This window comes from Salvelinus sp. IW2-2015, linkage group LG15 (assembly GCF_002910315.2).
Source record: "Salvelinus sp. IW2-2015 linkage group LG15, ASM291031v2, whole genome shotgun sequence".
Classification (NCBI taxonomy): domain Eukaryota; kingdom Metazoa; phylum Chordata; class Actinopteri; order Salmoniformes; family Salmonidae; genus Salvelinus; species Salvelinus sp. IW2-2015.
The window spans coordinates 64,462,087-64,484,483 of record NC_036855.1 but is presented as its reverse complement, the minus strand read 5'-3'; the positions used below and the strand labels follow the sequence as shown (position 1 = coordinate 64,484,483).

General features: G+C 42.7%; 3 protein-coding genes across 3 annotated transcripts in view; all 3 read left to right on the top strand.

Moving 5' to 3' along the window:
- scube2 (signal peptide, CUB domain, EGF-like 2) overlaps positions 1 to 11,923 on the top strand; it is a 21,453-nt gene extending 9,530 nt beyond the window's left edge. Inside the window, 11 exon segments of the mRNA XM_070447329.1 lie at positions 206 to 260; positions 262 to 326; positions 2,919 to 3,122; positions 6,458 to 6,595; positions 6,598 to 6,627; positions 8,903 to 9,070; positions 9,372 to 9,533; positions 9,790 to 9,987; positions 10,319 to 10,471; positions 10,681 to 10,760; positions 10,950 to 11,923. Coding sequence (XP_070303430.1) covers positions 206 to 260; positions 262 to 326; positions 2,919 to 3,122; positions 6,458 to 6,595; positions 6,598 to 6,627; positions 8,903 to 9,070; positions 9,372 to 9,533; positions 9,790 to 9,987; positions 10,319 to 10,471; positions 10,681 to 10,760; positions 10,950 to 11,096 — 1,400 coding nt within the window. The 3' untranslated portion in view covers positions 11,097 to 11,923.
- A 1,156-nt stretch (positions 11,924 to 13,079) lies between these two features.
- LOC112067796 (transmembrane protein 9B) lies at positions 13,080 to 18,592 on the top strand. The gene is given in 8 exon segments (XM_024147519.2): positions 13,080 to 13,311; positions 13,314 to 13,336; positions 13,680 to 13,704; positions 13,707 to 13,741; positions 13,743 to 13,771; positions 14,147 to 14,255; positions 17,391 to 17,522; positions 17,783 to 18,592. Coding segments are annotated over 8 exon segments (561 nt in total). The 5' UTR covers positions 13,080 to 13,259; the 3' UTR covers positions 17,939 to 18,592.
- A 327-nt stretch (positions 18,593 to 18,919) lies between these two features.
- Positions 18,920 to 22,397, top strand: part of LOC111974062 (DENN domain-containing protein 2B) — a 56,869-nt gene continuing 53,391 nt past the window's right edge. Inside the window, exon 1 of the mRNA XM_024001581.3 lies at positions 18,920 to 19,889. The gene's annotated coding sequence lies outside the window, so the exon portion shown is untranslated. The remainder of the gene's footprint in view (positions 19,890 to 22,397) is intronic.

The following is a 22,397-nucleotide window of genomic DNA, read 5'->3' as shown; positions in this document are numbered from 1 at the left end:
TTGGTTCTATAAACTAATGTGTATAGGGTATTATGCTTATGGTGAAAGAGCTTTGGTACCATCTACACCATTTCACACCATTCTGAATAGTTCATTGTGGTGTTTTTAGTCGTTTTTGGCAGAAAAAAGAATGGATGCTTTGTGAATGAAGTGAGGTGAGAGATTCTGCGAATAACAATATGGATGTTTTCCTGCTTCTTCTCAGACATAAATGAGTGCAGTGTGAACAACGGAGGTTGTGAGCAGGGTTGTGAGAACACATGGGTGGGTTTGAGTGCCACTGCACCCTGGTTATAAGCTACACTGGACAAAAAAAGATTGTATCGGTAAGACAGTGCCCCTTCAGGCCTGGGGGCTCTAGAAAAGTTTGGGGTGGGGTACTCCTGAGTTGTCTTTAGGGAGTGTTTGACATAAAATCAGTGGTTGTGTGTACCACATGTATGTTTTGAAACTTTTGGGGACTAAAAACAGAGATACTTTGAGTTATTTTTTCTTCTCTTTGTCTTTACTGCTCTGCCTCTCTCTGGTCTTTTGGTTTTAAACCGAGGCAAAAACAGAATTAAGGCAATTGCTGCTGTTCCCATTGTCTTCTTGGATAGGTTTCACTCTGTTCTCACAACTTCTACCCTCCTCTGTCTGTCTGTCTGTCTGTCTGTCTGTCTGTCTGTCTGTCTGTCTGTCTGTCTGTCTGTCTGTCTGTCTGTCTGTCGCTGTCTGTCTTGTCTGTCTGTCTGTCTGTCTGTCTGTCTGTCTTCTTCTGTCTGTCTGTCTGGTCTGTCTGTCTGTCTGTCTGTCTGTCTGTCTTGTCTGTTGTCTGTCTGTCTGTCTGTCGTCTGGTCTGTCTGTCTGTCTGTCTGTCTGTCTGTCTGTCTGTCTGTCCTGTCTGTCTGTCTGTCTGTCTGTCTACCACGGTCCAAGTTTGCTCTTCACCTGTGAGTTTGTTATGGTTTACATCTAGAGGCAGAGGGTTTCCCAGCAACAAAGCCCCCTCTAAACCGACCTTAACTGCAGCAGGCAGGAGGGAGGTGACCCTGCTACCGCTGCCAGTCCAGGTCACATCACCAGTGGGAGTTATCAGTTACTACTACTTACTACTATTGGATTGCATCCAAAATGGCACCCTATTCCCTTTATATTACACAACTTTTGCCAGGGTCCACATGACTCTGGTCAAGGGTAGTGCCTATACAGGAAATAGGGTACCATTTGGGACACAAATGGAGTTACTACTACTATCAGTCTGCAGAGCAGCGCTGCCTCATGTTCGGAACGCCGTCTTTTTGCTTTTGGTGGCCAGGCCTTTTGTGCTCTTGCCTTTGATCTCTCTGCAGCCACTTTTAAGTCTGGCACAGGAAAGTGCAACTTGAAACGTAGTCAAGAGAGACTGAAGGAGAGCCTGAACGCAGCTCACTCAGGTACAGAGATTTCTAACACACGTCCAACAGCTCCTCGTTCATTAAAACAATGCAGATTAACCTGGCACTGCCTACATTTCATGCAACAAACTTGATAACAGGAACCAGACCTCGAGGCTGCTTAGATTAAAGTAAACGGAGAGTGAGCTAAATATGAAAGAAATACGTTGGGGGTGCGGTAGTGCGGTTTGAAATGTTTTTAATGTCTCAGCACTGCACATTGTCTGGCATTGACAGGGGAAAATGTAATTAGCCATAGCATGCCTTTCAGTTGGGCCCTACCCGGCCATCAATCAAACGGAGTTCCGATTGTTCGATACATTTCTTTCACCAATGGGTTCCGGCATGGTGTTCAAATAAAAAGGGAGCTTTTCCCAGTCTCCTCTCGTTATCCCCCTGTCCAAAGGCAACAAAAAGAGCAGGAGGAAAAGAGTGCATGTTTAACCGGATTCACAGAGAAGTCACTGCTTTTTAAAGAATGATTAGAAACATCAGTACTTGAACATCAGTACTTGAACATCAGTACTTGGCTCCCGAGTGGCACAGCGGTCTAAGGCTCTGGATCTCAGTGCTAGAGGCATCACTACAGACCCTTGTTCGATCCCTGGCTGTATCACAACCAGCCGTGATCGGGAGTCCGATAGGGCGGTGCACAATTGGCCCAGCGTTGTCCGGGTTAGGGGAGGATTCGGCCGGGGTAGGCCGTCATTGTAAAATAAGAATTTGTTCTTAACTGACTTCCCGAGTTAAATAAAGGGTAAAAAAAATACACAAAGGATATAATCTCCTTAGATTGAAGTGTTATGACATTGCAGTTAAGTTTTATCCTGCTACAGTTGTAGACCATATAGTTATTCAGTAACATGTGTAATTATCTCTGTGCATGCATGTGTATGTGTGTTTGTCTCCGTGCATGCATGTGTGTTTGTCTCCGTGCATGCATGTGTTTGTGCGTGTCCATGTCCTGTGTGGCTGGTCGTGTCCACAGACAGCAGGTCCCCCTTCACGGAGAACGTCCAGTTCAGTTATGTGCGCTTGCGCTGCAGCTCGTCTGGCCACCGGATGCGGAGCCGCCACGGCAGGAAGGCGGGTTACGAGGAGGAAGGCTCCACCATCACGGCTGAGTTTGAGTTGGATGTGAACCTAGAGGAGGTAACAGGTTGGTCTCTCTGCCCTACCCTGCTGTGACCCCAGTCCTCTGGCTGACACTCTGCTTCCTGTTTCTCTCTCTGCTCTTGATTTTTCATCACTTAACAAGCCAAACATGTTAAAGTATCTCCTGTTTTGATGTGGCGTTTTGAGGTGGTGGGAACTTTGGGGAAGGTGTAGGTTTGGAGGTTTCCCTTGTATTCTGAGGGAGCTGTGTGTTGGAATGGATATGTACACAAGTGTGTGTGTCTGTCTATTTTAGTACCGGTATGTGTGTGTGGTTTTGTTTGAGTGTGTATTGTGGTCTCATTGCGTTGCGAGGACAGTTTTGGTATCTGTTGTTTCTCTCAGCAGAGAGCTGTGACCTGGGCTGTGTGCGCCGGCGCTCAGAGAAGAGGCTGAGGAAGACTATCCGTACTCTGAGGAAGTCCATCCACCGGGAGCAGTTCCACCTCCACTTCGCTGGCTCTAACTACGAGCTGGCCAAGAGGCTGGCCCGGCCGGTGGACCTGCCGGAACACTGTGGGAAAGGACAAGTGCTGGTGGACAGGAAGTGTGGTGAGTGAGCATCTTGAGTGTTCTGAGTATGTTAAGATATACTGTAGGTATATATTTATGTATAAAATTAGTAGCATCTTGAGCATCTACCTGTATCTGTTTCTGCCTGTATCTGAGCCACCCCTGGAGTCTAGTCCTGGCTCCCACACAGAGCAGCTCATAGTCATAGCCATGCCAGCAAGATATATTTAGACAGGTTTGTTTAATGATTGGATTTGGAGCAGGCGTCGGCCAGATGACTGCCATATTTGGGTGCAGACATGCTGTAATGAGCTGGTATGGGGAGAAAAGAGAGCCTGTTGTTGGCTGGCTTGCAGAGCGAGGAGATCTWCCAGCATCTCCGTGGGATAAAGTGTAACAGAAGGTGTGATGGCAGCCGCTAGCTTTTGCTGTTGTTGCCYCTGGTCCTATTTCGTTTTACAGCCATAATGGAGGAAAAGTCCATTAGCTTTAATGGCACCTTGTCAACATCAGCAGTGGAAAGGAGGCTGGCATGTGTTTTCTCTGGCGGAGGGGAGCAGAGAGCTGCGTGCCCCCAGTTCAGGGCCTCACAGTAAGKATAGTAAGCCCACTGCCTGCTGCTGCACTCTGCCTGTCTGTCTCAGTGTGGTCAGTAGAAGACGGTCAGTTTTCTGTCCATGATTGGTCTTCTACCTATAGAGCCCCTGTCTGAATCTGATCCAAGCCACCATATTCAAGGGGTCTGAAGACTATTGTAGACCGACCTCTCAAAGCTGTTCTAGCCTGCCTCTGTCTTGATCCAGAGCTCTCCTCTCTTACCCCCCATCCTTATTGAGGTTGAGTGGGTGAGGATGGAGGGAGTTGAGTGGGTGAGGATGGAGGGGGTTGAGTGGGTGAGGATGGAGGGGGTTTGAGTGGTGAGGATGGAGGAGTTGAGTGGGTGAGGATGGAGGGGGTTGAGTGGGTGAGGATGGAGGGAGTTGAGTGGGTGAGGAGGAGGGGGTGTGATGGGTGAGGATGGAGGGAGTTAGTGGGGAGGATGGAGGGTTGAGTGGGTGAGGATGGAGGAGTTGAGTGGGTGAGGATGGAGGGGGTTGAGTGGGTGAGGATGGAGGGAGTTGAGTGGGTGAGGATGGAGGGGGTTGAGTGGGTGAGGATGAGGGGGTTGAGTGGGGGAAGGATGGTGTTTGATCCATTCTGGTTCATCCGAGCTTTTTAAGAATAAAGACTGCCCAGAGCTGGTGAAATGTATTGATTTTCACACAAGAGGGAAAAATCATGAAACTTAATCATCTTTGGCAGAAATGTCTAAATGTTTTACAAACCAAGCATCTCTTAATCCAGGCTATCCCCAGCAAAGAGGACTCTTGCTGGTGTCTGTTTTTTTCTGCCTCCAAATAACAGGAGACTAACCTGGATTTGAATCCTGAATCCTGGCCTGGATTCAAATTACCCTTAGATGTTGTTTTTGCTTTGTAGCTTTGTTGCTTGTTGTTTTTGTGTTTCAAATTAGCTACTTAAATCTTAAGACTTATTTTTTTTAACTCAGGCGAGTAAAGTTACCAGAGTGTAGGATTCCCACACTGCAGTTAGTTTCAGATGATCATTAAGCAGACCAGTGGACAGGCAGGGGTGTAGACATGTCATTTGGAAGTGGGGCTGAAAGGGAGCCGTAACCCCCAGCTCTATAATGGAGCTATATTTTTCCCTCCACCCCTGGCTAAGCTCACTAAGTGCAGTTTAACCCTTTCAGTTTGCCCACTCCATTGTAAATCCAGTTGGGGCTCGTTCTCACTGCTTCAGTGGGGAGAGAAATCCTCCACAACAACACGGCCTCAGCCTCACTAGTACTGAGAGAAAAGCAATGCCTTCTTATTCCTGACTTTTAAAATATCTAGCGCTCTTTCTCTCAAACATTGTGAACGTTATGAATCGCATTATATAGTACACGGCAGTATTCCAATAAACCAACCGGTGAAATATTCCATATGTGTGATCAGATTTTTCTTTTCATTCTAAATCATTCATGATTGATCAACAACAACATTTCCATTTCCGTATGCCTCAACCCGGTATAAGAATCAGCTGTATGTTGGACTTTAGTTTCTGCCAGTGTGTAGTGTACAAGTATTCTCTCGATCTCTGTTACGTAAAATAGTGCATGTTCGTTTTAACATTGGAGAGGATTAGGAAGTGCTGTTGATTCAAGCTGGGAGTTTGAGTGCTATATCCCCCCTCAGTCAGGGCCACTCTGCATGACCCCAGCCACTAAACTGCTGCGGAGAATTGACTTCAGCCACTCCATGGGAATTCATTAGCATCAGCTGTTTGGGCCTCTGCTTGATAGGCGCAAGAAGGGATTGGGGCAGGCAGAATGGGTGGATTCAGAACTCTGACCCCTTTTATTGGGTTCAGCTCCTTACTATTGTGATACCATAGTGTTTGCCTATGTCATCAAATACTTGAATAGAGGTGAAAGGTCTTTTAAACCTCTTTGGGGCCATCAATTCGAGGACTCTATAGAATTGCCTCTGCATTTGAAAGGCTTCAAGGTTTTTTTTCTCTCGCTCTTCTCTTCTCTCGCTCTCTGCATCCAATAAAAGCTGGTGGAGACAATGCGACGGTGGCTCCTCATGGTCATTCAGGATAAACAAAAGGCAGAAAAAATTAACTGCTCTTGTGAGAATGACATTTTCTTTCTCTTAAGGAAAATCAAGTTATAATGGATGTGTGTTAAAGGCTTTGTGTGTTCCTCATTAACTCATTATGGCTGGTTCTCTCCTGAAAAGCTCTTCTTAGATTGTCTTGAGGGATATTTTTTTATGAAAACGCAAAATGATTTCACTTCACTGCTCTCTGTTCGGTGAGATGATTAGATGTAATTTCCCCATTTAAGAAGTTCTTGACATCACCAGACACACACAATAATTCAAACATAAATTAGAGACGTTGTTCTACAAAGTAAAACATTAAAAGGGGGAAATGAAAGCTGATGGTGTGCATCCCTGTAATCAGGCTTTGCACGCTCTTGTGAGATAACAGACAAACACTCATTTTGACTGGCTCTGTGTGTGCTTTGGTAGAGGTGAGGGTGCTTAGGATGGTATGTAGAGTTCTTTCCCCAATGCACACCGGTGTTATGTGAAGTGTAAGAACTTGTTTGATGTGGGACACAAAGGCATCTGGAGAGCAGCTCAGTGCTCTTGTGTCTTTATTTTTGCATAGCTGCATCAGGTTGATTTGCAATGCCTTTTTAACAGCTTAACACTGGGCTTCTTGTGGTGGGCTTGAATGCCAGTGTGTGTGTGTGTGTGTGTGTGTGTGTGTGTCCCTATTATCTAGCCAATCTGCCTCATTCTTCTACCTTTTGCTAGTGAGCTGCACTGTTGGAACGTACTATGACAGGGATCAGGGAAGATGTGTTCTGTGTCCAGCTGGAATGTACCAAGATGAAGAGGGGAAGAATTCTTGCGAGGCCTGCCCAGGGCCAGAGGTGAGAGGAAGCCCCAGGTCGTTGGGGCGTGGAATATCTCTGAGTGTGGAGGTAAGGCTCAAGAGTTGAGGATATGAGTAATCATATGTATCCTAACTGTGCACCAGACAGGAGACGTGAGTCACCTTAGATACTTACTCAACCATCATAAAGATAACTGCAGCAAAATACACTGAGCTCCTTCAAAGACCTGGGCATAGTTTCCCCTCATGGTTTGATATTTAAAAAAAGTGATCTTTAAACTAGTCTCCCAGTCAGAATCCTACTCCGTTTCCTACTTACAAAGCATGTAGAGGTCTGTAATTTTATCAATAGGTACTTCAACTGTGAGAGACGGAATCTAAAACAAAAATCAGAAAATCACATTGTATGATTTTAAGCAATTAATTTGCATTTTATTGCATGACATAAGTATTTGATACATCAGAAAAGCCAAACTTAATATTTGGTACAGAAACCTTTGTTTGCAATTACAGAGATCATACGTTTCCTGTAGTTCTTGCCCAGGTTTGCACACACTGCAGCAGGGATTTTGGCCCACTCCTCCATACAGACCTTCTCCAGATCCTTCAGGTTTCGGGCTGTCGCTGGGCAATACGGACTTTCAGCTCCCTCCAAGATTTTCTATTGGGTTCAGGTCTGGAGACGGCTAGGCCACTCCAGGACCTTGAGATGTTTCTACGCTCACTTTGTTGCTGGCTGTGTGTTTTGGGTCATTGTCATGCTGGAAGACCAGCCACGGACCCATCTTCAATGCTCTTACTGAGGGAAGGAGGTTGTTGGCCAAGATCTCGCGATACATGGCCCCATCATCCTCCCTCAATACGGTGCAGTCCGTCCTGTCCCTTTGCAGAAAGGCATCCCAAAGAATTATGTTTCCACCTCCATGCTTCACGGTTGGGATGCTGTTCTTGGGTTGTACTCATCCTTCTTCTTCCTCCAAACACAGCGAGTGGAGTTCAGACCAAAAAGCACAATTTTTCTCTCATCAGACCACATGACCTTCTCCCATTCCTCCTCTGGATCTCCAGATGGTCATTGGCAAACTTCAAGACGGGCTGGACATGCGCTGGTTGAGCCGGTGGACCTTGCGTGCGCTGCAGGATTTTAATCCATGCCGGCGTAGTGTGGTACTAATGGTTTTCTTTGAGACTGTGGTCCCAGCTCTCTTCAGGTCATTGACCAGGTCCTGCCGTGTAGTTCTGGGCTGATCCCCCACCTTCCTCATGATCATTGATGCCCCACGAGGTGAGATCTTGCATGGAGCCCCAGACCGAGGGTGATTGACCGTCATCTTGAACTCCATTTTCTAATAATTGGCGCAACAGTTTGTGCCTTCTCACAAAGCTGCTTGCCTATTGCCTGTAGCCTCCTCAGCCTGTGCAGGTCTACAACTCCTGAGTCCTTACACAGCTCTCTGGTCCATTGTGGAGAGGTTGGAGTCTGTTTGATTGAGTGTGTGGACAGGATGTCTTCTTTATTACAGGTAACGAAGTTCAAACAGGTGCAGTTAATATAGGTAATGAGTGGAGAACAGGAGGGCTTCTTAAAGAAAAACGAACAGGTCTGTGAGAGCCGGAATTCTTACTGGTTGGTAGGTTATCAAATACTTATGTCATGCAATAAAATGCAAATTAATTACTTAAAAATCATACAATGTGATTTTCTGGATTTTTTTAGATTCTGTCTCTCACAGTTGAAGTGTACCTATGATAAAAAATTACAGACCTCTACATGCTTTGTAAGTAGGAAAATCTGCAAAATCGGCAGTGTATCAAATACTTGTTCTCCCCACTGTATATGAAATACACAGGAAGGGGTGATACTCTGATCAAAATCTCCCCACAGGCAGATGTGCTGCTTTGTATAAAGTTGTGTAAGCCTCGGAACATTCAAGCCCTGTTTGAATTAAACAGCCACACCCGGCCCCTGCCCACTCCTGAATAAAGAGAAGAAGGGGCCACCATGTTTTCACTCCCCCAAACACTGTTATCACAGCCAATTTGTGGCTAAGCCACAGATCCCATCTCCTGCTTTCCTCACCAATAGACTAAACAAAAAAGAGCTATGGGGAGAGACAGTTTGTTAAAGTCAGTCAGGAGATATGAGAGAGGTTGTTCCATGGTAGATAATGTTCTTGCGTTACATCACTCCACTGACATCTGCTCTCCTGGCCTTAGTCTTATTGTGGTAGAGTGCTCGTCTTTAAGTCGCTCTGGATAAGAGTGTCTGTCTGCTAAATGACCACATGTACGATGGGAATGTTGCTTTGAGCAGACTGAGTGAAACAAGTGTCCCTCTGACCAGTCCTCTGTTGTTTTCCCAGGTCAATGTCCCCCTGGTCAGTTCTCCCATGATGGCTTCATCCCTTGCCTGCCCTGTCCCCTGGGTACCTACCAGCCAGAGGTGGGGCGCACTTCCTGTTTCCACTGTGGAGGACACCTGGTCACCAAACACAATGGTGCCGTGTCCTTCCAGGAGTGTGAGACCAAAGGTGAGGGGTCAGCTTATCCATCCCATTTAGTTATGCCTGTAAAGTCTGGGGTTGCGCCCCAAATGGCACCCTATTCCCTACATAATTCATTACTTTTGACCAGAGCCCTATGGATCCTGGTCAAAAGTAGTGCACTATATAGGGAATAGGGTGTCATTTGGAAGACTCTCTGGATCTTTAATTAATAAGGGAACTCCCCTGCAGTTTCTGTTTTATGGAAATATACTACATTGGTTTATGTTATTGTATGTTGGTGTTTGAAAGGTGCTAAACCGTGGTACACTCCATTCTGCTCCTGTAGTCCAGTGTTCACCGGGACATTACTACAACACCAGCACACACCGCTGTATCCGTTGTCCCATGGGGACGTATCAGATGGAGTTTGGTCAGAATTACTGCATCTCCTGCCCAGGAAATACCACCACCGACTTTGACGGCTCCACCAACATCATGCAGTGCAAAAGTATGTATGTTCACACAAGAGTTGTATGTGTGTGCGTACATTTGTGCGTGAAGGTGTATGTATTTGTGTGTTAATGGCTTCACACTTTAAATGTATTTAATGGCTACACATAGAGTAAACTAAAACTACATGCAGATTTCTCTACTGTGCTCAAATAAATATTGCTCCTGTCCTGCTTTGAGATGCTACTGTAGATAATGAGCGTCGCAGCACCAAGGCAGCGTAAACTATTTGACACTATCCTGTCACCTCACAGACAGACACTGTGGGGGAGAGATGGGAGATTTCACTGGCTACATCGAGTCTCCCAACTACCCAGGGAACTACCCAGCCAACATTGAGTGCACCTGGACCATCAACCCACCGCCCAAGCGCAGAATCCTCATCGTGGTCCCAGAGATCTTCCTCCCCATCGAGGATGAGTGTGGAGACTACCTGGTCATGAGAAAGAGCTGTGAGTGTTTGTTTTTCTGTGTGTGCGTGCATGCATGCGTCTGTCTTTTCTGTCTGTCGTGTTGGAGGTTAGGGCTTGTTAGGTGACTGGGTGTTATCAAGGTGCTAATGTGATTTCACTGCAGGTGACCAGATGTTGGTGATGAATGTCTTAAAGAATTATAAGATGGTGGCAGTGTTGGTAGGAGGTTCTGCATAATAGCATAGCACCTCTCAGAGATCATGGGGGTTACTATGGGCTTCTAATAGACCATTAGATCTTGCCACTTTCAGAGTAATGAATGGCACTAGTGTTTGATTTGTCATAATGTGACCATTTCCTCAATTCACAGCTCTCTCCAACTCTGTGACGACCTATGAGACCTGCCAGACCTATGAACGGCCTATTGCCTTCACCTCCCGCTCCAAGAGGCTGTGGATACAGTTTAAATCGAATGAAGGGAACAGTGGAAAGGGCTTCCAAGTCCCTTATGTGACCTATGATGGTAAGAGACATCCTTATTGGTGGAAATATTGACATTTAAATCACACATGCTTAAAAACAATGGATCAAGTGTCTGTGAAATGTAATTTAATTTGGAATTTTAAGTCTGGATAGGTCTACATAATACCACAAAAGTATCACCTACTTCCAATTGCACAAATAATATAGAAATATACTCTTGGGTATGTTTATATATGATATATGTTTCAGAGGACTACCAGGAACTCATCGAAGATATAGTCAGAGATGGAAGATTATATGCCTCTGAAAATCACCAAGAAATTCTCAAGGTAAAGATTTCATGTATTTCCTGTGGAAAAAGCTTTTGTCTGACATATACTACCCTCTTGTGGACACAATAAGAAATTCAGGATGCAAACTTCACTTGAGCACCAACGTAAAAATGTCAGATGATTGTTGGCTCTGTCTCAGATTGAACTCTAACCTGTACTAATTGTTGGTTTACATTCTCTTCTCAGGACAAGAAGCTTATGAAGGCACTGTTTGATGTATTGGCCCACCCACAGAACTTCTTCAACTACACAGCACAGGAGTCAAGAGAAATGTTCCCCAAATCCTTCATCCGATTTCTACGTTCTAAAGTCTTGAGATTCCTTCGCCCTTAAGAAGGCACTATCATCAAGTTGCTTCGTGGATATCTCAGAAAACGCTTTTACCAGTTACTCCCTAGAAAAGAGTCCTTTACTTKTCCTMTCTGTACAGAGACTGACTGAGMCTAGAGTTGACWAAGAGAGATGGACTCGGACACTTTCCTCAAATGGACTTCAATTGGACCTTCTGGGAATAGGTGGGTAGTGGACTGTCATGGTGGAGACAAGTGGCAGCTCCCGCTATCACATCTGGTCTACATTCTAGAGCTAAGTTTTTGTGCTTCGATACCACATCTATCTCTGATACCTCCATACACTCCTGTGTGTGAGCATTGCAACGTTTAGACAGACTTTGTCTTTTCCTTTTGATTTTAAACTTTCATTCTCAGGAATAAAGCTTGAAGTGGTAAGCTGATTTGATTGTTAGCATTTAAATTCATGAAAGCTTCGATTTGCATACTGGTGTAACAACATCTTGAAAATAATTATGGTAAACGGAACTTTCACCAATAGCATAGAAAGCGGATGAGAAAAGACTCTTGATTATGTATAAAAAGTTAACTGAGGTTTATGCTAAATGTCAACCACATAGATAGTGTATACTTATAACATACATTATTAAAATCATGTTTCACATTTAGATCAGAATTGTTGACAGAAATATGCCTGAATATGAGAAAAGAATATAGCACAAATGTGACTTTATGGTGGGAACTTTAAAGCACTACAAAGAATGTAGTGATACCACAAAATAAATTATCCTTATGAATGTATTGTATATTGTGTAAAAAGTATTAGATGAAAATGTTAACGTATTGTAGTTAACTGCATTCCTGACACGTGTGCAGATATCAAACACCATCCCCTCACAACCTGTATTTTGCTGCTCAAATTAATGTTAGCGTTTTCCACTGTCCTGAAAACATGGTTTTACTTCATAAATGACCAGACAGTGAATATTCCATGCACTGGGCTTTGAGTGAACAACAAATGCCCATGGACCAAGACTAGCTCTTCACTATGATCATTCAAACAGATACCAAAGACTACTTTTCACTACTCATAGAAGTGAGATTATTGAGTGGTGTGACTAGAAATGTAGAGCAATATGAGGGGGATCAAGTGAGATTATACATTCCAGATATGGAATGAGAGGTTTGTAAAATAGAATTGCTCTATTCACTTATGACTTAGCAAATAAATGTATGTCTATATTTTTATGTTTGTACATATAACATGTTGTAAATAAAGCAAATAAACATAATATTGTGCTTTTGCTTTACTTCTTTTGCTTTCTGATATGCTATTTTCAATATAAGCAACAACATTGTCCAAATCAAAATAATACATTAATTATGTCGTTTTTTATATAGGCTCTATAACATGAGTTATTGTGTTCAGTTAGTTTATAATTGTTTTTGCTCTTGAATTAAACAAAAATATTGCCTGCCACGCTGTCACCTAGGGAGATCCTGTTGGCCTCTGCATATTTTCGTTAGGGAACACAAGTGCGCGTGTGCAATAACTCAATTCGCCTTTGCACTCTTACACGATACGGTTTCTTACAACTTTGGCAATGGGTAAAGTCTGCATAACATATTTGTAGTTTGGGAACATAAAACTGTATTGAGATAACATGTATAATCGATGAGAAAATGTGCAGATTGTCGGCCAAAATCCATCTCATCACATGTATACATCCGGTGAAATATCTGTCTCATTGTTCTATCTGTGCCTTAACCTTTTAAATTTCAACTTTATAAAGAGAAATAGTAATGGCGTCTTTTTGTAGGCACTAACTCCGCATGGTTCGTCGTATGGTTTTATGATAAACGCTAAAAAAATAAGGCTGGCTGTAAACACAGGTTTAGGAGATTTTATAAACTATGAAAAAATCTAAGGGGGTATGCACACCCACGGATGCCGGATAGCAAGGACCCTCACAGAAAGGCCATCATTGCTATATGTTTTTGTTCCCCGAGCTGTTTACCCGGGAATGCTATTTACGCGCACAGGAAGAGATGTCAGGCATTTGTCAGCTGATCAGTCGAAAGAAATGTTTGATGCTAGCAGAATGATTGTTGTCAGTTAAAAAAAAAACGTGTATCTGATTTCAGGATATCGCTTCTCTAGTTTTCTTAGTAGCTTGTACTCTGGGACTTCAACATATAAATATTGATGTCGAGTGTTGCCTTCAAGCTGCTCGCTCTTCTTGTTGGTTTGCTATTGATGCAACACAGACGACGGATGCTAAAGTAGGCTCTGTTGTTCACATGACTTCTTTGCTTTAAATAAATAAAATCTATTTATATTAACATTGTTTAATGCTAGTTGTTGGGTCAGCTGGCTAGTTGCTGTAGTTAGCTAGCTAGCCAAATATGGATCAGGCTAGTAAGCCATTGATTGTCGTCACAAGGAAGGACAAAGTTAGTTAACTAGCAAGCTGGTAACCTGCTCAGTAAAGTTACAGTAAATGTGATTATTCTACTGGCTGTGTAAGATTATTTTAGAAGACAGGTAGCTAGTTATATCACCATTTTATGGCATAAAATGTTCTCTGATATCACAGCCTGACCGTTTCCCCAACTTTTCCCATAGAATTCAGAGGATATCCGGTGTAAATGTACTGCCCACCGTACAGAGACATCGATGGACAGATCTAACAAACAAAATGTATCTCTAAAGGATTGGTATGTTGTGTTGTCATGATTGTAATTTACAGATGATTACATACTGGTCGTGTTCCACTGCTTAGACGTTGCCAGATCGTAACAACACCTGGATAGGTGTTTTACCTATCAGCTAACCATACCATATGTTATAACAATCTGTCAATCGATGACAGTCCATGATGTGGCATGCACCATTTGGTTGATGCATGCAGTGGAACATGACCACTGTCTGAGGTGTGGTGAATGTATGGTGGTGTCTGATGGATTAGGCTAACTGTAATTGGATTAGGCTAACTGTAATTTTACACTGTCATCATTTTACACTGTTACAGACTTCAACCTCACTGTGCTTTCGAAGAGATATTCCGATTTAATTGTATATTTGGTTTTCAGTAACTGCCTTCATGTTGTGGAGCCAATGCCCGTTGATGAAAAGGATGTGGAGGCGTACTGTCTGCGTTGTGAATGCAAATATGAGGAGAGGAGTTCTGGAACTATCAAGGTAAGTCTGGGAAATCTACCGACCAGCTAGCCGCACATGTGCCGTTGCTATCCTGCCATGTGGTAAAGCAGAGAGGAGATGATTCTTCATACTTTCATGTGAACATTTTTGCTTAAATTCCCAACGGCAGAAGGACAACAGGCAAAGTAGTTTCAAATATAATTTTATTCAATGTTCCTGAAACACAGGGGACTTTACGATTTCGGCGATGGGATATCACGCAACGGTGTGCCCAAGTGGGATAGCATCGGCGCATATGCTCTGCTACTAACCAGTCAACTCTGTCTATTATTATGGAGCTGAAATGGAGTCAATTTGTTTTTATTTCACCTTTATTTAACCTGGTAGGCTAGTTAAGAACAAGTTCTCATTCACAACTGCGACCTGGCCAAGATAAAGCAAAGCAGTGCGACAGAAACAACAACACAGAGTTACATGGAATAAACAAGCGTACAGTCAACACAATAGAAAAAACAGAAAGTCTATATACAGTGTGTGCAAATGGCATGAGGAGGTATGCCAATAAATAGGCCATAGTAGCAAAGTAATTACAATTTAGCAGATTAACACTGGAGTGATAGATGAGCAGATGATGGTGTGTAAGTAGTGATACTGGTGTGCAAAAGAGCAGCAAAGTAAATAGAAACAGTATGGGGATGAGGTAGGTAGATTGGGTGGGCTATTTACAGTTGGCCTATGTACAGCTGCAGCGATCGGTTAGCTGCTCAGATAGCTGATGTTTAAAGTTAGTGAGGGAAATGTAAGTCTCCAGCTTCAGCGATTTTTGGAATTCGTTCCAGTCACTGGCAGCAGAGAACTGGAAGGGAAGGCGAAGGAGGTGTTGGCTTTGGGGATGATAAGTGAGACATACCTGCTGGAGTGTGTGCTAAGGGTGGGTGTTATCGTGACCAGTGAGCTGAGATAAGGCAGAGCTTTACCTAGCATAGACTTGTAGATGACCTGGAGCCGGTGGGTCTGGCAACGAATATGTAGCGAGGGCCAGCCGACTGGAGCATACAGGTCGCAGTGGTGGGTGGTATAAGGTGCTTTGGTAACAAAACGGATGGCACTGACTGCATCCAATTTGCTGAGTAGAGTATTGGAAGCTATTTTGTAGATGACATCGCCGAAGTCGAGGATCGGTAGGATAGTCAGTTTTACTAGGGTAAGTTTGGCGGCGTGAGTGAAAGAGGCTTTGTTGCGAAATAGAAAGACGATTCTAGATTTGATTTTGGATTGGAGATGTTTGATATGAGTCTGGAAGGAGAGTTTACAGTCTAGCCAGACACCTAGGTATTTGTAGTTGTCCACGTATTCTAAGTTAGAACCGTCCAGAGTAGTGATGCTAGTCGGGCGGGCGGGTGCGGGCAGCGACTGGTTGAAAAGCTTGCATTTGGTTTTGCTAGCGTTTAAGAGCAGTTGGAAGCCACGGAAGGAGTGTTGTATGGCATTGAAGCTGTTTGGAGGTTAGTTAACACAGTGTCCAAAGGGCCAGATGTATACAGAATGGTGTTGTCTGCGTAGAGGATGATCAGGGAATCACCCGCAGCAAGAGCGACATCGTTGATATATAGAGAGAAAATAGTCGGCCCGAGAATTGAACCCTGTGGTACCCCCATAGAGACTATCTGCGAAGTAGTTGGTGAACTAGGCGAGGCAGTCATTTGTGAAACCAAGGTTATTGAGTCTGCCGATAAGAATATGGTGATTGACAGAGTCGAAAGCCTTGGCTGCACAGTACTGTATTTTATCGATGGCGGTTATGATATCGTTTAGTACCTGTGACCAGCTCGGAAACCGGATTGCACAGCGGAGAAGGTACGGTGGGATTCGAAATGGTCAGTGATCTGTATTAACTTGGCTTTCAAAGACTTTAGAAAGGCAGGGCAGGATGGATATAGGTCTGTAACAGTTTGGGTCTAGTGTGTCACCCCCTTTGCAGAGGGGGATGACCACGGCAGCTTTCCAATCTTTAGGGATCTCGGACTAAATGAAGGAGAAATGGATAGACTGGTAATAGGGGTTGCAACAATGGCGGCGGATAATTTTAGAAAGAGACGGTCAGATTGTCTAGCCCAGCTGATTTGTACGGGTCCAGGTTTTGCAGCGCTTTCAGAACATCTGCGATCTGGATTTGGGTGAAGGAGAAGCTGAGGAGGCTCGGGCAAATAGCTGCGAGGGGTGCGGAGCTGTTGGCCGGGGTTGTGGTTGGGGTAGCCAGGAGGAAAGCATGGCCAGCCGTAGAGAAATGCTTATTGAAATTTTCGATTATCATGGATTTATCGGTGTTGACCGTATCGCCTAGCCTCAGTGCAGTGGGCAGTTGGGAGGAGGTGCTCTTGTTCTCCATGGACTTTACAGTGTCCCAAAACTTTTTGGAGTTAGAGCTACAGGATGCAAATTTCTGTTTGAAAAAGCTAGTCTTTGCTTTCCTGACTGACTGTGCGTATTGGTTCCTGACTTCCCTGAACAGTTGCATATCGCGGGGACTATTCAATGCTATTGCAGTCCGCACAGGATGTTTTTGTGCTGGTCAAGGGCAGTCAGGTCTGGAGTGAACCAAGGCCTATATCTGTTCTTAGTTCTACATTTTTTGAAAGGGGCATGCTTATTTAAGATGGTGAGGAAATTACTTTTAAAGAACGACCAGGCATCCTCGACTGACGGGATGAGGTCAATATCCTTCCAGGATACCTGGGACAGGTCGATTAGAAAGGCCTGCTCGCAGAAGTGTTTTAGGGAGCGTTTGCAGGCAGCCAAGGCCTAATGAGTTTGACTGCTGATCAACTAATCAAATGGCCACCCGGACTATTTACATTGACCCAACCCTTTGTTTTTACACTGCTGCTACTCACTGTTTATTATCTATGCATAGCCACTTTACAAATGACCTCGACTAACCTGTATCACCGCACATTGACTCGGTACCGGTACCCCCTGTATATAGCTTTGTTATTGTTATGTACATGTTACTTTTTGATTGATTTTATTTTGTAAATATTTTATTAACTCTTTCTTGAACTGCATTGTTGGATAAGGGCTTGTAAGTAAGCATTTCATGGTAAGCTCTACCTGTTGTATTTGGCACATGTGACAAATAACATTTTGATTTGATTTGTGTCCACTGTGTTCCAGGTGACTATCATAATCTACCTGTCCATCCTGGGCCTGCTTTTCCTCTACATGGTGTACCTGACCCTGCTGGAGCCCATGCTGAAGAGGAGGCTCTTTGGACACTCACAGCTCCAGAATGATGATGATGTCGGGGTATGTGTTCATGTTGCCCATCCCAACTATAGTGGTGGCCTTTAAGTCAAAGCAGTTGTTGTAGCCATGACATGTTTGATTGTGGCTCTCGTATTGTGTGACTTGTTGGGGCAATGTATGTGGTGATGTTTTCAGATTTGTCTCATGCTGTAAATTGATTTGATGAATATCTCATAGAGAATTGTGTTTGGAAATGTTTCTGAAAAAGGTCAACTCTAGCTTGTCACAATTTCACTGTAACATCTGTCTCTTGGGTTCAGGACCAGCAGCCTTTCGCCAACGCCCACAACGTATTGTCTCGTTCGACCTCTCGTCCCAACATGCTGAACAAAGTGGAGCACGCTCAGCAGCGCTGGCGGAGGCAGGTCCAGGAACAGAGGAAGTCTGTGTTTGACCGCCATGTGGTGCTCAGCTAAACTCATCCCCAGGAAACAAAAACCCTGGGTGAAGCAAAACATATTACTGTGTTTTTGACTGTGTGGCCATTTTTTTTTTTTTTTGTCTGATTCTTTCCCGGACTTCTGAGCTTCATCCTTATTGGTGTTTTGTTCCTCAACTGGACCTGTATTTCAGGAAATGTGATCATATAGCTCTATGTATTCAGGAGGTGATCATAAAGGGTCTCTACATCAGTAGGATGAAGTGGGGTGTTGCATTTGAGACCTTTGACTTAAGATAATGCCAGTGTCTGTATGACTTTGTATACTTTCTGATTTAATAATACTAATAGAAAGTTAGATGTTACAGTTTGTAGCCCCCCCCAAAAATGGATAATGCGTGCCATTTTGCACAAGCTGATGATAATCTTTGGCTTCTGATAAAGTATAAACGATGTGTGACCTTATGCACTCTTTTACAGTAATGTTGGCAGCTTCTGATAACAGTAAATGCTTGCCATGTCACCAATGAAATTAGGTGAGACATTTGAGGGTAGAGTAAATAAAACAAAAAAATATCATGCCAAAATGAATCACTCAAGCTAATGAAAACGTCTACAATAAATGTAACAACTGCTACCTAAACTACAGAAGATGGGAATGAGTTGGAAACAGTAAAAATTTGTAACATCAGTCTCTTGTCAAAAAGCATGTTTTTTAAGAAGTGATGTATAAACTTATTTACAACCTTTTACCCTAAACAACAGTTCATGTACAGATGTATGTATTTCATTGTGTGCTGACTGTGGTGTCAACATTCCTGTATCATGTTCTCCTGTAGGTCTAATGTAGCATTTGGGAGACATTTTGACTGTTAACCTATCATCTGATGGTACATTTAATGTAAACATTAGTCCTCTCCTTTGAATATATGTGTGTTACTGGAGTCAGAGCCCACAGCTGTCACTGGCTAGAGTAGATGTACACCATCTCTGCACCTTGCTTGTTTTGTTTTCAGCTTCTACTCTCCATTTAGATTAATTTGACATGACTCACATTAATGAGATCCTCCTTTATTCAAACTTTAAATAACTTTAATATCTGTTAGACAGTATTGATACCACCATCTGTCTTTTACACTGATGTAAAACAATGATAATTTGGGATAGCAGGGTGGTTGTCAAGTGGGTAGAAAATGCTACTGTTGGGTGACCTAACGAAAGTGTTAAATCTGATCTGTGATAACTTCAAATTTGAAATACATTTCTGTAATATTCATAATGATTTTGTTTACTGCAGACAATGTCAAATTCCTGGACCATCCTCCAGGAGTCGTACTTCAACATAAAGGGTAAAATACATAAGCCTAAATTGATGATCGCATTGATAAGCACACAAAAACATATTGCACTAATGCCAACATTGATAGGCGCTCAAAACATTCGCACAAAATGGTAGGTATACTATACCTTCGGAGTTCTATCAATATTATAATTTTAGTACAGGGCGTTGCTATGCATAGGGCGATAAACAGCAATGCAACAACGGATGAGACATTTTAATAACAAATGGATTTAAATTATATTAATGCATTAAAAATACATCATTCATAATATAACCCAGAGGAAACTAAATCTGAACGAAAGTAATCGGTCTATTTCGCAAGTTCACCATTGAACAATAGAACACGAAGTAAAATTACAGGATAAGTTTGCAAATAAAATTGATCTCTAATGACAATATGTTGATATACAAGACAATAGTGATAATTTATTCATTTTTCAATTACTTTTGCAGAGCTGCCGTCATCGTTTCCTGTTCTCTCCCTTTTTATTTTTTTTGTATGCATTGCAGTCCGTTATCCAGAAAAAAAGTATGCTACGCTCCGCGCAGAAAATTCAGATTTAAGGATACTCTGCAAGAGAGCTACATTTGCGTTGTCAAAGAATGGATTGTTGAAAAATACTCCAATAAGTTCATAAAGGATAAGGTAAGGAGAATTTTCCTTTTAATTTGTTCATAAAGTAAACCCATATGTTGTAGTTTTAACTTAATATAATGCATTAACTGTTTTATGAAACTGATTCTTGCATTTTCTGTTTTATGAAACTTGCGTGGACAATAATGCAGAAAATCATAAATAATTGCCACAAAAAGGTTGAGATTTTTTTATGAGAGTGAATTGCTGGGTTGATAGAATAACCTACGAACAACAATAGTTTCCCCAAAATTGTTTTATTCAATACAGTAACCTCAAAAGCAAGTGCTGTACTGTGAACAGAAACTAGGGGGCGCTTTAGGCCTTTTATAGGAACTACCCTAAATACCCAATCTGGCATCTTAACTGAAATAATAATATATGAATCTTTTGTATCATTCTTACCATTTGAATATCAGTCAATTTGGGTGAATTTAGTTTTTTTCTTTACAGTATGCTTTTATTGAAGTATTACTTAAAAATGTTGCTTCATGCGTGGGGGAATGCAGACTTCTAGACGAAAGTAAAAGTATTAGAACTACTCTTTCAATCTGAATTATTGCATGTCCATGCAAAACAATACTCCAAGGTACTTCCCTTTAATAGGACCCATCCTGTGTTTTAAGGTCCAGGCTCTTATCTGTCCCTCTTTGGTTAATGACAGACGGAGAGGGTCTGTCTCCTCAATCCCCTCTTCCGTGTCAGACTGTAGGAATCGTTTCAAGGCTCACAGAGGCTGCATCCCTGCAGGAGAAGCTTCAGTCAGAACCTTCCCAAGGTCTGCCTGACCATGGTCAGACTAACATTATGTCTGCTGTCTGGAAATACCTTTCAATGCCACTGAAATGCAAGATAATAGAGTGTATAGGTAGGTCCTTGCTGAGCAGTTACTCTCTGCTTGAAATTGATGATGGGCTGTTTGGTATGATTTATTCCTGTCTATAACAGTACAATGATTTCCGATTGTTAGAATATGAATTATTAGACATCTCTTGAGTAAATACTGTGGTTAGGGAGTGGCACAAGGGAGAATAACTACTTCCATGCATGTGTTTATCCTGTAATTCTTAAAGGCCCAATGGAACCGTTTTATATCAATATCAAATCATTTCTGAGTAACAATTAAGTCCCTTACTGTAATAGATTTCCATTAAAATAGGCAAAAATAATTTTTTGCTAAAAAATTATCAAGCTAGAATTTTGCTTGGACTGTCTGGGAGTGGTCTGAGTTGGGAGGGGAAAACTGAAAACTAGCAGTTATTGGCACAGAGGTTTGGAACTCTCTTTGTTATTTGTCTATTTAGCAATTTACCGCCTGGTGATGACACCAGGCAAGCCGAAACTTTCGCCCATGCAAATGCAAACAGGCTGATTAGAAGGTCCTGTGTAGATTGTGTTTTCAACCAAATAACACTGACACTGATCAAATGTTTTCACACTTTTGCAGTATTAGTTTGATCAGCTGTTATACAATATGATACAAAACACAGATTCAACAACATTTTGACTGCACTGGGCCTTTAAGAAAGCATCTGGAGCAAGAATTAAGACAATGTGCAGGACATTCCTCTACTTTCAGTATGTGAGGCTGACAGCTATAATACCATTAACACATTGAACTAATCAGGATGAAGGCTAATGTGACTGGAGGCTGCCAATTTCCTCCCTGATAACAAATACGTCACATGATCATGTCCTGAAGTGTTTCCCTAATCCCAACAGTGCTGCAAAACATAGGTGGGTGTTTATTAGAAATAAAAAATAAATCCCATGTGTGGTAGTGACTTTAGATCTGTGGAGATGTGTATTATTTGTACATGGGGACAGCAGTGGCAGATCTTTTAAAAGTCTCATGGCAGCCTTTGGTAACAGCGTTCTCCATGGGTCACAGATTCCAAATGGACTCCATATGAAAAGAACAGTCAAAAGGGGTCATAGTGGTGCCTGAGGCTGTAGCACCTATTACAAGTATGCATAATCAAACAATCACACACACCGAATAGCTTACATGCCTCTAGTAGCATTCCTTGTGTTAACAAAAAGTTCCGATTTTTGTCCATTTTGAGAAATTTCTCAGCAACAGAATGAGATTGAATCATATTTTTGCCCAATGATGCTAAGGGATAAAAGAAGATGGATACGATTACATTATGATACTAGATGAACCACTGAAAAGTCTACAGGCCCTGAAGCTTATTTTGATGCAAATTGGTACTGTAGGGGGAGAGGAAGTATTTATAGGGTGAGTCTTGTTGCCTCTGTAGCCTTAGGGCAGTAGTATTGGATAGACATCAACATGAGAGGACTCGACTGCTGGAGTTTAAAGGGTGCCTCATGACCTGTCTTGAAATTGAATATGTTGTTCCTAAAAAAACATCTTTATGTTAAAACAGAAGCAGTTTAGACTTGCGATTCAATCAGACCTTATGCTGTTTGGCTGCTTGGAGGCTTTCATATGCGACTGGCCCATCCTCATTTCCATAACTCCCTTGACCCACTGGCCCGTGGCTATTTAAAATC